Below are 13,446 nucleotides of genomic sequence, written 5' to 3' on the forward strand. Positions count from 1 at the left end.
AATGTGGTGTTAGTTTCATGGACATGCTTGTTTTAACAGAGTCTCTAAAGGATGACCAAAAACATCTCACCTCTGGTAAGGACACTATAGGTTCGAAGTGGATATCATCACTATGTTCAACTTCTTCATCACTACCATCTTCATCTTCATCTCCTTTACTGGCTGGCTGTACTCCAAATACAGCTGCTCCTGTATTTTCCCATTTGAAGTTTTTATCTAGTTATGAAAAGAGTTTAAAGTTTCAGATATCTTTCCAGACACTCCAATATACACACACTCGTGTATTGTACACAAAGTTTCTTAATTTTCATAAACAATACCATTTCTAGAAAAAGGCATTTAGTTTACATGTATTCTGTCACTTACAATTTAGTACCTTATGAACTGGGGTGACCAGATCGCAAGAGTGAAATATCAGGACACATTGGGCGAGGGGGGGAGGGAGGGAGAGAAGAGGAGGATAGGACGACAACGACAGACACAGGTGTACAGAGCCATGAGAGGGGGCCCTAGGAAGCTGCGAGAGGGGTTGTACGGCCCCTGCTGCAGCCCGCACCACAAGCCACAGGGCAAGGACATCTATTGAATTCAATGAGAATTTTGCATGTGAATTGATGTACCTAGTTCTGAGATTATAAAGCCAGAAGGGATCTGGGGATCACCTGGTCTCACCGCCTGTATAGCACAGACATAGAACTTTCCCAAAATAATTCCTAGAGGATAGCTTTTAGAAAAAGCTTTTAGAAAAACACCATGACCCTTAGTACGTTGTTAATTACTCTCACCATTGAAAAGGTATGCCTTACATCCAGTCTGAATTTGTCTAGCTGCAACTTCCAACCGTTGGCTCATGCTCTACCTTTCTCTGCTAGACTGAAGTGCCCATTAACAACTATTGTTCCCCATGTAGATACTTACAGTCTATAACCAAGTCACTTCTTAACCTTCTTTTTGTTAAGCTCAATAGATTGAGGTCCTTGAGTCGATCACTATAAGGCATGTTTTATAATCCTTTAATCAGTCTTGTGACTCTTCTCTGAACACTCTCCAATTTATCAATATCCTTCTTAAATTGTGCACACCAGAACTGGACACAGTATTCCAGCAGTGGTTGCACCAGTGCCAAATACAGAGATAAAATAACCTCTCTACTCCTGCTTGAGATTCCACTATTTAGGCATCTGATCACCCTATTTCTGTATTCATTTCCCCAGGTTTTTTTTTGTAAAAAATCAAAACTGAACTGCCCCAGAAATTCTGTCATGTGGAATCATCGTGAAACTCGCATGGCTCCAACCCTGCCGATGAACCTTTAGATCCACTGCACAGACTTCTGCCACTTGAGCTAATGGAGTAAATGATGGCAGAGGCAGTAGGTTGTCATCCTATATGTGATAGATCAGTTCTATAGGGGGATGAGACACTTTGTTTGCCACTGGGTTTCACAGATATCTGCTGACAGAAGAGGAACTGTGAAACTCAGGAATCCTGGGTCTATTCCAGGCTCCTGAACGGAGTGGTCTCTAGTAGTCAAAGACCCTTCTTCCCCATCCCCTCCAATCTATGTCTATCCTATTGCTGTCTAACCCGCCCCAGCTCATCTGATTTCAACTGCCCCCCACTTCCGCTCTGGATTCCTTGGCCCAGCTTCCTGGTCCTGTCTCACTCTCCTCTCTCCCTGCCCCCATCCCTCAGATGGGATGTTCGTTCCAGACTGGCAAAATTATAAGGCTTCCCAACATTTCAACACTTCCCATTCTAAATTTTCGGTTGCTTAACTGTAGGCTAGCTCTGCCTACAACAAAGCATATTCAGAACCTCTGATTAAAAGGATTATAAGTGTAGCAACTTCCATCATAGCTAGTCACCAAAGATTGAACCTGAGCCATCCAGACTTAAAAGCATGAGCTTCTACTACTTGAGTTCAAGATATAACTCCCTTAGCTGGTAGCTTACGGTTATCCTCTAAAAATCCACCAGAGGAGGGCACAAAACACATGTTGGACAGTGAATTACAAAAGTGCCAAATATTATTATTAGACCTGCAATACTTTTCACAATGAACATCAGCGGGGGATAAACTGGGAGTTTAAGAATATCTGGAAAACAATTTTAGAATAACATTCAGTGCTGTGGTTTAAAAGAAAAAAAACCTGTTAAAACTCATAACTTAGTAGCATTCAGTGTTTGAAAAAAAACAACTTCTAGGAGCTATGGGATACAAGTTAAGAATGTTGAAACAGAAAGATGTTATGCTTCGTTACCACTTGGGCAAGGCGGCGTGCTATGTAATAGTTGCAAGATTTCACTGTAATGTTTTACAATATATAGCAGCGCAATGCTGATTCCATTGATATTGTTGAGCAATTCATGGTGATTTTATTTCAGCCCACATCTTAATAGTTTTGAATACTGTAGATCACAATTTTCAGCTCAGTTGGTCTGAACATGCAGAGCTTTAAAATTGCTATGCTCTAAACTGTATATTAACTACAAATTTTATAAACTTGCATGTCAGAGAACTGTGTGCCACTACTACTAGACAGTGGCACAAGGCAATTCAGTGTGAATCACAGAAATGTAGGACTGGAAGGGACATCAACAGGTCATCTAGTCAAACCCCTGCACTGAGGCAGGACTGAGTAATAACAACTAGACCATCCTTGACAGGTATTTGTCTAACCTCTTAAAAAACTCCAATGACTGCTATTCCATAACCTCTCTAGGTAATTTGTCCAGTGCTTAACTACCTTTACAGTTAGGAAGTTTTTCCTAATGTCTAACCTAAATCTCCCTTGCTACAATTTAAGCCCATTGCTTCTTTTTCCTGCATGTCCTGAGTGGGACGGGGGTGGGTCTAGGCAGTGGGATTGGGGGGAGGGAGGTCGAGGGAGTCAGTGGGTGTGTGGGGATGGACCAGCGGAAGCAGGGTGGAGGAACTGAGGGGGACAGGACTGGGAGAGTCGGGGGGGGGGGGCAGTAGGGGGGGCGATAGGGGTGGGATGATGGGGGAGGCTGAAGAAGAGATTTGGGGTAGGGCAAGGCTGAGGGCAGTGGGTTGGTGGAAGCAGGGGAACTGTGGGGAAGGGTGTTGGAATGGGGGCAGGGACTGAGGGCAGTGGGTTTGGGGTGGGAGGTACGGGGGGGGAGGCTGAGGGAACAGGGTCAGGGTGGGGGCGGAGGGCAGTGGGTCTGAGGGGAGCCCCCCCCAGAGGGACCTGCCAGGGGGCCAGGTGAGCCCAGCAGTGCTTATCTGGAGTGGCTCCCAGGAAGCATCCAGCAGGCAGGTCCCTCCCAGTCTCTCTGGCTCCTTCCTAGGGTAGGGTCAGGTCGAGGGGACGGGGGCAGGGGCGGGGGGGGCTCTCTGCCCGGCGCCCGCTGCCGGAGTCTACAAGCCCCGCCCCGCTGCAGCACACAGCGGAGCAAGACCTCCTCGCTGCCTCTCTGTGTGCCCGGGGCAGGGCTGTGCTCTGCAGGCTCCTGCCGGCCGGGCGGCAGGCCCAGTGGGTTGGTGCCGCCGCGCCGGGAGCTTAGCTGCGCGCTGCCCCAGGGCCCAGGGAGGAAAGGTGAGTAGCGCCGGCAGCGCCGGCTTGCCGCGGTCCCCCTCATATAGGGTGACCAGACGTCCGGATCAATGTAAGGTTGGGACGCGGGACAAGTCCCCTAAAATCGGGACTGTCCCGATAATATCGGGACATCTGGTCACCCTATTATGAACTAGTAGAGATTCAATGCACATAAATACTTGGCATAAAGTTACATCAAAAGTAATTCCAATGTGAGTTTATCATCAAAAGTTTGTATCTGACCTTTAGAACCAAAAGCAAAATCCCCAGAATTTGAAGCCAGATCTGCAAATGACAAGCCAGAAGTAGTGTCAAATCCAAATGCGACTGTTCTGCTTCCTATCACAATGAGAGAAAGGTGTAAGAGAAAAGAGCATGGCAAGGATGACTTTCCCCACTGCATACTCATAACTTTATAACTGTACATAACACCAACATCCAGAAAGTGGCTAATATAGCTATAAATCCAGGGATTACAGCAAATTTATATCTCCTCCTCTTTTTCACATGAATGCCAATGTATAGGGACACTCCAAAGTGACTAGTGGCTCCTTAAACATTTATCCTAATAAAAGAATAATATATTGGTTCTTTTGGGCCCCCATAGAACAATTTACGTGACAAATTACCACCTTTTCTTTGCAAAACTGCAGAGCCTTAATTACTACTAACTTTGCCACAACCCCTAATTTGTACACAATGGACAATTAGTCAATATTTAATAGCAGCATGCAGTAGTGTTGGCTCTCATAATAGTAGAATTACCTTTGATGCACATGTTCATTTTTCATTTATTCCTTTGATCAGTACAATGATTACAAGTAGCTAAGCAGAATTAGTACCATTCTAAATCAATCTTGGTTACATACACTTCTACAGAGAGATGTGACTTTAAGCCCCAAAAGTACATTACCTTGGTTTGTGGACTCTGTTAAATTTGGATCATTTTCTTTTTTAGTTGACAAATCAACAGGTTTGTCATCAGTTCCTGACAAAGTCTGCAATGTGGGGGGGGATTCTGTGGTTGAGTCTGGTTCTTCACATTTAGTGGTTGATGGAAGAGATACTTCAGCCTCACTGGTTGATGGAAGAGATACTTCAGCCTCACTGGTTGATGGAACAGAAACTTCCGCCTCACTGGTACAGACTATATCAGTTGAACTGGTAACTTCATTTTCCAAAAACTCCTAAAAAAGAAAACGTGTTTCCAATAAATACTTTAAAAGAGCCAAGTATTCAGAACATTTAGAAAACACCTGCTTAAATTCTTTTGAAAGCTGCCAGAACAGCAGCATTAGATAATGGATTCTCCCCTCTCCTACCCCCGAACAGGAACACTGCAGAAAGGTGGGAGTGTTGGAAAACTATATAAAAGCTAGCACACTGATGTTCAAAGCTAAAGCACCTATAGCTCCTACTGACTTCAATAGGGTTTGTGGGTAATCAACATCTTTGGGAAAAAATAAGGCCATAAATGCTCATGGGATTAGAAGGAAGAGGGGCAAGGAACAAGACTGCAACCCAACATCTCTGCTGCTTATAAAATGTTTTTTTTCCCCCCAAGTCGAAAAGTTTTTGGGATCCAGGGCCCACCCTTTGACACTGTAACAAATATACCAAGTAACAATATTAATAACAATTAATAGCCAAGGTGTTTGAACAAGGTTACAGATTTCTAAAGATTTCAGAAGGAATTTTTTGTTAATGTAATGAACTTAACATTTAAATCACTTAACACTACTGATTAACTTGGCAAAGTGTCCTTATGTTCACATTCTTCTTAAAAAAAATACTGTTAGATCATTTACTTTTTCTGAATCTTTGAAATTAGTTCTTGCACTCTCAAAAGGTATGAAGTGCTTAGGCTTTGACCCTATTGGGGACAGAGAATGGGGAAAAGAGTAGTCTGGACAGAAGATTGCACATGAGGCTAGGAGACACAAGGTCTAAGTTCTAGTTCCACGTCTGCCAGAGACCTGCTTCATAGCCATAGACAAATCAAACAGTTCTTCCTGTGAAATCCTCAGTTCTATAAAATGTCAACCACACTAAGTTTACAGGGAGTTTGAGGATTAGTGATTTTGTGACTTTGAAAATATGAAGTGGTAGAGTGCTTAGAAATCCTCTCTCTCATATATATATATATATATATATATATTTATATATATATATATATATATATATATAAATAAAAAAAAATACATCTTATTGTGCACAAATTAAATCTTTTAATTCTGCAATTTAAGCTTTTTAAAAAATAGTCTCTATAAACAGCTTCAAAAATTGTCTGAGATTAGATTTGTTATTTGCTTTAAAAAAAAATCTCAAGGGAAACCTGAGGATACTAACCCACTGGGACTGAAATCGAAAGGAAATGTTTCATAAATGGTCCCAAAATTTCAGATGACTCTACCACAGATTTGATTGGCACCCTACTTAGCTTATTTCAGTACAGGGGAAACTATTTTGCTCTTACTTCTTAGCGTACACCAGACATTTGATTTTAAAAAGCTAAAATTACTTCAATAAATGTACAGGGTATTCATAATGCTATTTCAGTGTTAAGAGTTAGTGCCACCAAAATGAATTAGAAAAGTCATGCTTTGAGTTTTAGTTCCTACTTTGGCTTCTTGAACTTTTTTAAGTTCTATCTGAAAGTCTTCCAGATTGTCATTGTCCTCATCAGTATCACTACCAACACCACAGAAAAACGTAGAAGGAAGCTTTAGAGTCTCTGCTTTAGCCTTTTCTTCAGGAGTTGGTTTCTTTTCCCAAACAATAACACACTCTCTCTCATTCGCTGGTTCAGTTTCTCCCATGATTCCTAGAGAGACAGCACATCAGAAGTTACTGAAAAGTAGCAAACAGAGCAGAGTTCTGAAGCAAAGTTTCTAGGACACAGAGTATGAGTAATCGGTCAATTCCTACTTTAAGTATCACAAAAAGGAGGTTTGGATAAATAATTTTTTAACTTCTATGCTAACTTTTACAAATTGCACATTAGATTTTCTTGCTTTATTTAAACTCTAGTTACTTGATCCAATTGGAAATAATACTCCACCGATTTTAGAGCCCTCCATTGGTAGAAGAAGCTTTTCATTTAATTGGAACATAAAAGATGGTAAATTTGCAATTACTTTGCCAGCAGCCAATTTGAGTAGTTTGGCTCGGGAAGAATCTTCACAAAAAGGCTTGTCTGATATACCTTCTCTTCCTAATGCCCAAACCCCTTCCACATCCTACCTCAAGAAAAAAAACTCATACACCTAGATGTTATAATGGGTTTTAAAAACAAGTTTCCAAATTATACTGCCAGAACCAAGTAATAGGCAGGGCAAAATAAATCCAAACAAGATGTGTGCCAATTGGATGCTGAAGTTTTTTACAAAAATGACATTTTTTGCCCTTACTTTTGGTACCACTAACTTTCAGATCATTAATTTACACACTCATTTGTGCCTACAGATCAAGTCTATTCATGAAAGGTGCCACATAACTTTGGAACTGAAGCTAATAACTTCAAGGCTATGATTTCTCTGTTCTGATTGAATCCCTCAAAGTTCGGTTGTAAAAATTTGGCGGAGAGATGGAAGCCTCGAGATGGGAAGGGACATGATGGTATGTCCTGTCAGCTTCTTTTGATATAGCTGAAATGGATGCTGGTGTGTGCCTCAGGTCCTTCGTGAGTTCCAGTTGTCCATTATTTAGTGATGGGGGGCCTGCAGGGTGTGGAAGGGTGTAAGATGTCCAAGAGTTTGTGGTTTCTCCTTTTACCGCTTTCTGTGGTATGTCCTGGATCTTCTTTGCCATGCACCTAATGATATCTTAGAACACTTTGAAGTCATCCACCAAGGCAGGCAAAGGGGAGTCACTGCCTCATCAAGGGAGAATGAGATCATCACACCAAGGACCAGTTCTTCAGCAGGCAGCTGATACTCTTCTTCACTTTCCTCCTCTTGCCTCTCCTGTAACTGAGTCTGCACTAGCTGGTTTTACTAAGATGCCCTACAGTCTCTCTTTGGGTAAGGGTATTTAGCCCCGGAGACAGTAGAGGATGTAGGCTTTCTAGAGTATAGCTGCACACCCCAGGGTGTCCAGTAGGGTCATGGTTGGAAGGGATATTAATATTGAGATGGGGGACACATGAGGGTCAGGGGAAAAGTTCCAGGAGGGGTATTCCGTATGAGTCCCAAGTATCTTCCCGCTACCTCTCATGATGTTTTGTCTAGAATCCCTATCCAAGGAGAGGAAGGTGGAAGTGTGCATGATGAGTTGCTGCTGTGTTTACATGATGACAAAAAGGAATATGCTTCCTCTAATGGAGGGCTCATTCTATCCAGAGTGCCCTGCCTTTGAAGGGGGAGAGGTGGGTACTGGGGATACCTCTTTAATCTGATGTAATGATAACTCTGGAGATGTGCTTGGATATCACCATCCTCAAGGAGAGGCGACTTGGTACCAGACCCACAGATCAGTCACTTGGTAGTACAGTGATTGTTTTGGGTATCAACTTAGCTGGTATTGAGGAAAATTGTTCAGAGGTGCCTCTCAGAAGTGGTAGGAACAAGTCTTCAGGAACTGAGGCATTGGGTACCGAGATACCCGGTGCTGAGAGAAATGCGGTCCACAGACTTAGTGGATAAAAACTGCTCTCCTGTTACGGAGGCACCTGAAGAGGGCGTGTCAGGTTTTTGGCCTGTAGGAAGTTGAGTTCAAAATGTCATAAGTTTGGTGGCTCTTGTGTATTAGCTTATTAGGCATCAGAGAAGGTAATTTGTGCCTTGTTCCTCACTGGAGCAGCACTCCTTTCTGCCCATTAGTGATGTCAATGCCAGAATGGTGGCAGTTGACTGGAGCCTCTTAGATGAGGCCAAAGAGCTAGGGGTGGAATCTCGGCTCACGGGAAATCGAGAGGGACAGACTTGATGGATAGTTCTCAACCTTTTAGGGCTCAGGACCCATCTGTAAACCTTGATGGCCTGTCATGACCCACAGGAGTCCATCGGGGAGGGGGAGGACATGCAGGATGCTCAGAGCAAAGATTCCAGATGCTCTAGCCAGATATGGACAGGTGTGGAACACCGTCTTCCCCCCCACCCCGCACCAGCAGCTGGAGGAGGGGAAGTGAGCGGAGACATCCTCCAAAAATACACAGCTATGCCATGAGACAGAAGGTAAAGTGTGGAGGGAATCAGGGGCCTGGAGACAAGGTGGGGAGATTAGGGAACCAGAAGGTGTAGTGAGGAAGGAGATGGGAATTCAGGGGGGAGGCAGGGGAAAGAATTGGGGGCACAGGAGCCTGGGGGAGGGGTAGCAAGCCAATAGATCCCAAAATATCACAACCCACCCCCATGTCCATTGGGGGGGGGGAGGGGGCAGAGGGTAAAGGGGATTTGAAATTCTGCAGGCAAAATGAGGAGTCTGGGGGACAGAATGGCCTAGAGGTGCAGTGGGGAAACATCTGGGGACCAGGACTGATGGTATGATGGGGGAGTACCTGGCTGTGGGCTGGGGAATTGATGTCAGGGAGGGGGTTCCTTAGAGAACATGACACCAACTACATCCTCTTGGCTCCTGTCCTGCAGGGCAGGCTGGGCTCACCTCCCACTGAGGTCGCAATACTCAGTGACGGTTGCATCTCAGTGGCTCACCGGACCAAATTTGAGAGAGTTGTTGCTGCAACATGATGCATGGGGTTACTGCGTGACTCACTCAAATGTTGCCCAGCTGGCCCCCCCATTGTCATGGTGGAAGGGTAGCTGGGTCAAACTTGAGCAGCACTATGACTCAGTGCATTATTGTAGCACCTAGAATGGGGAGCTGAGCCCAGCCAGCATTGTGGCCCTTTGACGCATTCTGGCAACCCAATTTTGGGTCACGATCCACAGGTCGAGAAACTCTGGACTAGATATGGAGATATACCTATCTAATAGAACTGGAAGGGACCCTGAAAGGTCATCGAGTTCAGCCCCCTGCCTTCACTAGACGGACCAAGTACTGATTTTGCCCCATATCCCTAAATGGTCTCAAGGATTGAACTCATAACCTTGGGTTTAGCAGGCCAATGCTCAAACCACTGAGCTATCCCTCCCCCGCCACTGGTCTGGTGCCCTCTATTAGAGTGTCCTCTCCAAGAAAGCTTGCATTGAGCTCTCAAGGAGGAAGAGCTTCAGATGGTCTTCTCTAGGTTTCTGAGTGCACCTGGAGAATGAGCAACCACTTAGGAATATGTCCTTTTAGTTTGAGTAGACATCAGGAGTCGCCATCCTCAACAGGTGTCACACCTTCACATGAAGAACGGGTCTTGAATTTCAAATTTAGCTTCTGCCATGGTGCTAGGCCCCTGTATAGGGGAGGAAGACGTGTCTATTGTAACAAACTTAAGTGCAAATTAATTTTGGGGGGCTTTTCTGCCAGTGGGCAGATACTAACGAACCCCAAACCAACTAATTAGGTAACACTAGCACAGTGTGCAGAGAAGAAGGTTGCCACTGCAGGGTTTCCATCCCACTGCCACAGATGTTAAGGAATGGATGGTGAGTTGGACCTGCTTCAACCTTTATGTCCTCAGGTGGCGCTGGGGTAGAGCAAGACGACATCTAGGGCACAGGTGCAGCCCAAATACACACCGCTGGCCACACACACGAAGAATGGAATCCATGTGGACAGTCACTGGAAGACTAGGGAGAATTTACTTAGCTTACCTTCCTTATTTTATAACCCTAAGGATGAAAATATTACTGCTGAGATTACAAAGTTTAAAATTTATTCAGAGAAGTTATTGAGATTTACAGGAAGAAACTTCTGCTGGTTTCTGATAGATAGTACCGTTAAGACAACATGGAGAAAAAAATGCTCCACCAGCTTTATAGTGTGTAATTCTAAAGCCTCAAGGGCCTCGTGTTCATTTTTATTACATTCCAGAGAACAGCTGTTTTTATTAGAAACAGGAAGCCTATGCAATTCTAAATAGAATAACTTCTTTAATGTTTCAATCATTATGGAATTTTGAGTTTGTCAGTGTATTCCATCCTGCCATAAATTTAGTAAGTCCAATGTAGGTCCTGACAAGTTATTCCTGTGTACAAATTTGCCTAAATATACATATACATATCAATTACATACCATAGTTGGCATAAAAAGTTCAATACCAGGATAATTAAAGAAACTGCTATAACTTGTGCCCAATTTTAGGTTGCTCTTCTAGACTTTGTATCTTAAATTATTTTTGGAAGTGAAGTGCATGTTGTATCTATCTATCACCTTCCACAAAGGTGCAACACTGATGGAATACAAGGTATGGCAGCTTTTAAGATTTGATTACTCTAATATTTAGACATGAAAAAGCAGTGTTAAGAGGTTGTAAGTTAAGCAGCAGTTTAGAGTCAAATCAGAGGGGGTAGCTGAAAATTCTGTTACCTTGCACAGGATCTTTTGATGTTTTATGCTCTTTAGGATCATCAGGATATAGCTTTCCATTAAGTTTCTTAACAGCCATTTCATAGTCTTCATCTTAAAGATACAAAATTGAAGAGTCAGTGATTTCACACCACATGCCCTCTGGGAATCATCAATTCTAGTTACCCTATCCAGACTTGCAAGTCACTCAGGTTAGGGAATCATGAGCTGCGTATTCACGTTAGCTTCTAATTTTTAAGAAGGGAACAGCCAAACAGGAAAAATTTAATCTAAATATTTCTTGTTGTGCATGTATTTGTCGATGTAGTTAAATGTTGAAACCCTCCTTCAATATAGACAGTTCTGATTTTGGGGCAAATTCAGTCTATGTTTCATGATGCCCAAAATAATTTCATATCAAGTAGTTTCACAGCAGGATTAAGAGATGAACAAGGAAAAATTTACACATACACAGCTGTTAATTAGCAAAATTGGATAAGGAATCAGAAAGGAAATGGATATTTAAATGTGTTGATTTATAAATATGCTACAAAGTCTTTATGAAGTATTTATTTCTCAGGGCAAACTTTTGTTAAGTTAGACAATCACAGTCCTCAACAGCAACCAGATTCATAAATGAATTGAAACATTTAGCATCTTAACATTCGGATTTTCAGAAAATTAGTTATTTTTAAAAAGCCATTTACTTTAAGAGGATGTTGGGGGATCCCTTCTGTTACTTTTCCATAACATTTTTTAAAGTTTTGGGATACAAAAGGCATGTGTTCACAATTTCATGTTTTCCCAGAACTGCCTCCCAAATAGGGAGGTCAGAAGAAAAGCAGAACACATTTAATTTGTGGTTCCATTAGTCTATCTAGCCAATTGAGATTCAGCAAGATAGGGGCCATTCTTGGTGCTTCTGGTGTCAGACCCATGAGGTCCTGAGCATACTCCACTGAATCCCCTTTTATCGTTCCAAGAATTAGATTAATTGTATGGCTGAGTTGAGCTACACTACAGTAATGTGACGATCTCATTACACAATCTCTGGCTACAAGAGATGGGAGCACTGTGTCTTCAGAACAGGGCAGTGTTTCTCAAACAGTGGTTCGCTGCTGCAGGCCAATGGGAGCTGCTGGAAGTGGCACGGGCCGAGGGACGTACTGGCCACCGCTTCCAGCAGCTCCCATTGGCCTGCAGCAGCGAACCGCGCCAGTGGGAGCCGTGATCGGCTGGACCTGCGGATGGGACAGGTAAACAAACCGGCCCGGCCCGCCAGGGGCTTTCCCTACACAAGCGGCGACCCCAGTGTGAGAAACACTGGAATAGGGATAATGCTTCCTCAGAGAACAAGAGACCTGCCCTGCCCCCACCCCCAAAAGGTAAATTTCTATTAGTCGGGCCCAAGTATACTACTGTTGCTCCACAGTTAACCCAGAGTGGATGAACAAATTTCCAGCCCCTTACCATCATCCTCTTCACTTAAGTAGCCAGGCTTATTCTTGTAGCAGAAGAATGTTGAAGGTAGTTTAAGAGAGTCAGCAAGAGCTCTTTGTCCAGGGGTAGGTGTTAGCTCATAAACAATGAGTATATCAGAGAGAAGTTCTACATCAGTTTCCTTTTTCCTCTCAACTGTTACAAAACCAAAAAGATTAACAAGATCAAAATGAAGATGCTTGAGAACAAATCTGAAAATAGCCTCTACAGCTAAAGTCATTCTGAAGACAAAGTTAGACAACACATGTAAGCTGCAAATATACATAGCCACAAGAAACTAAGCATTAAAATTATGACAGAACACTAAGAGAAAGGGATTTAGTATGAAGAAAGAAATGTGTCCTTCCAACATCAACACACACTAGTAAATACTTAGGTGTCATACCATGCTTTTCACTAGGCATAAAGCTAGGGTTGCCAACTTTCTAACAGCAGAATACCAAACACCCTTGCCCCGTCCCCTGCCCATTCTCCAAGGTCCCACCCCCCCTCACTTCATCCCTCCTCCCTCCCTCGCTCTCCCCCCACCCTCACTCACTAGCTCATTTTCACTGGGCTGGGGAAGGAAGATGGGGTGCAGGAGGGGGTGAGGGGTTAGGCTGGGGTGTAGGCTCTGGGGTGCAGCCAGGGATGAGGGGTTTGGGGTGCAGGAGGGGGCTCCGGGCCAGAGATGTGGGAGGAGGTATAGGCTCTGGGCTGGGGGTATGGGCTCTGGGACTGGATGAGGAGTTTGGAGTTCAGGATGGGGCTCCAGGCTGGGGCCGAAGGGTTTGGAGTGCGTAAGGGCCTCCGGGCTGGGGTGCGGGAGGAAGCACAAGCTCCAGCTGGGGGTGCAGGCTCTGGGCTGGGGGGTTCAGAGTGCAGGAGTAGGCTCCAGACTGGGGCAGGGGGTTGAGGTGTGGTAGGGGTTGCGGGCTCCAGGAGAGAGTTCAGGTGCGGGAGGGGGCTCAGGGCTGGGGCAGAGGGTTGGGGTGCGGGCTCC

General features: G+C 44.1%; 1 protein-coding gene across 1 annotated transcript in view; it reads right to left on the reverse strand.

The window, feature by feature from the left end:
- Window positions 1-13,446, reverse strand: part of RGPD4 (RANBP2 like and GRIP domain containing 4) — a 74,478-nt gene that overhangs the window by 10,463 nt on the left and 50,569 nt on the right. Inside the window, 6 exon segments of the mRNA XM_029913359.1 lie at window positions 71-216; window positions 3,810-3,905; window positions 4,480-4,753; window positions 6,188-6,390; window positions 10,986-11,078; window positions 12,435-12,599. Coding sequence (XP_029769219.1) covers window positions 71-216; window positions 3,810-3,905; window positions 4,480-4,753; window positions 6,188-6,390; window positions 10,986-11,078; window positions 12,435-12,599 — 977 coding nt within the window.

Source organism: Terrapene carolina, unplaced genomic scaffold (assembly GCF_002925995.2).
Source record: "Terrapene carolina triunguis isolate 2854851 unplaced genomic scaffold, T_m_triunguis-2.0 Scaffold21, whole genome shotgun sequence".
Lineage (NCBI taxonomy): Eukaryota > Metazoa > Chordata > Testudines > Emydidae > Terrapene > Terrapene triunguis.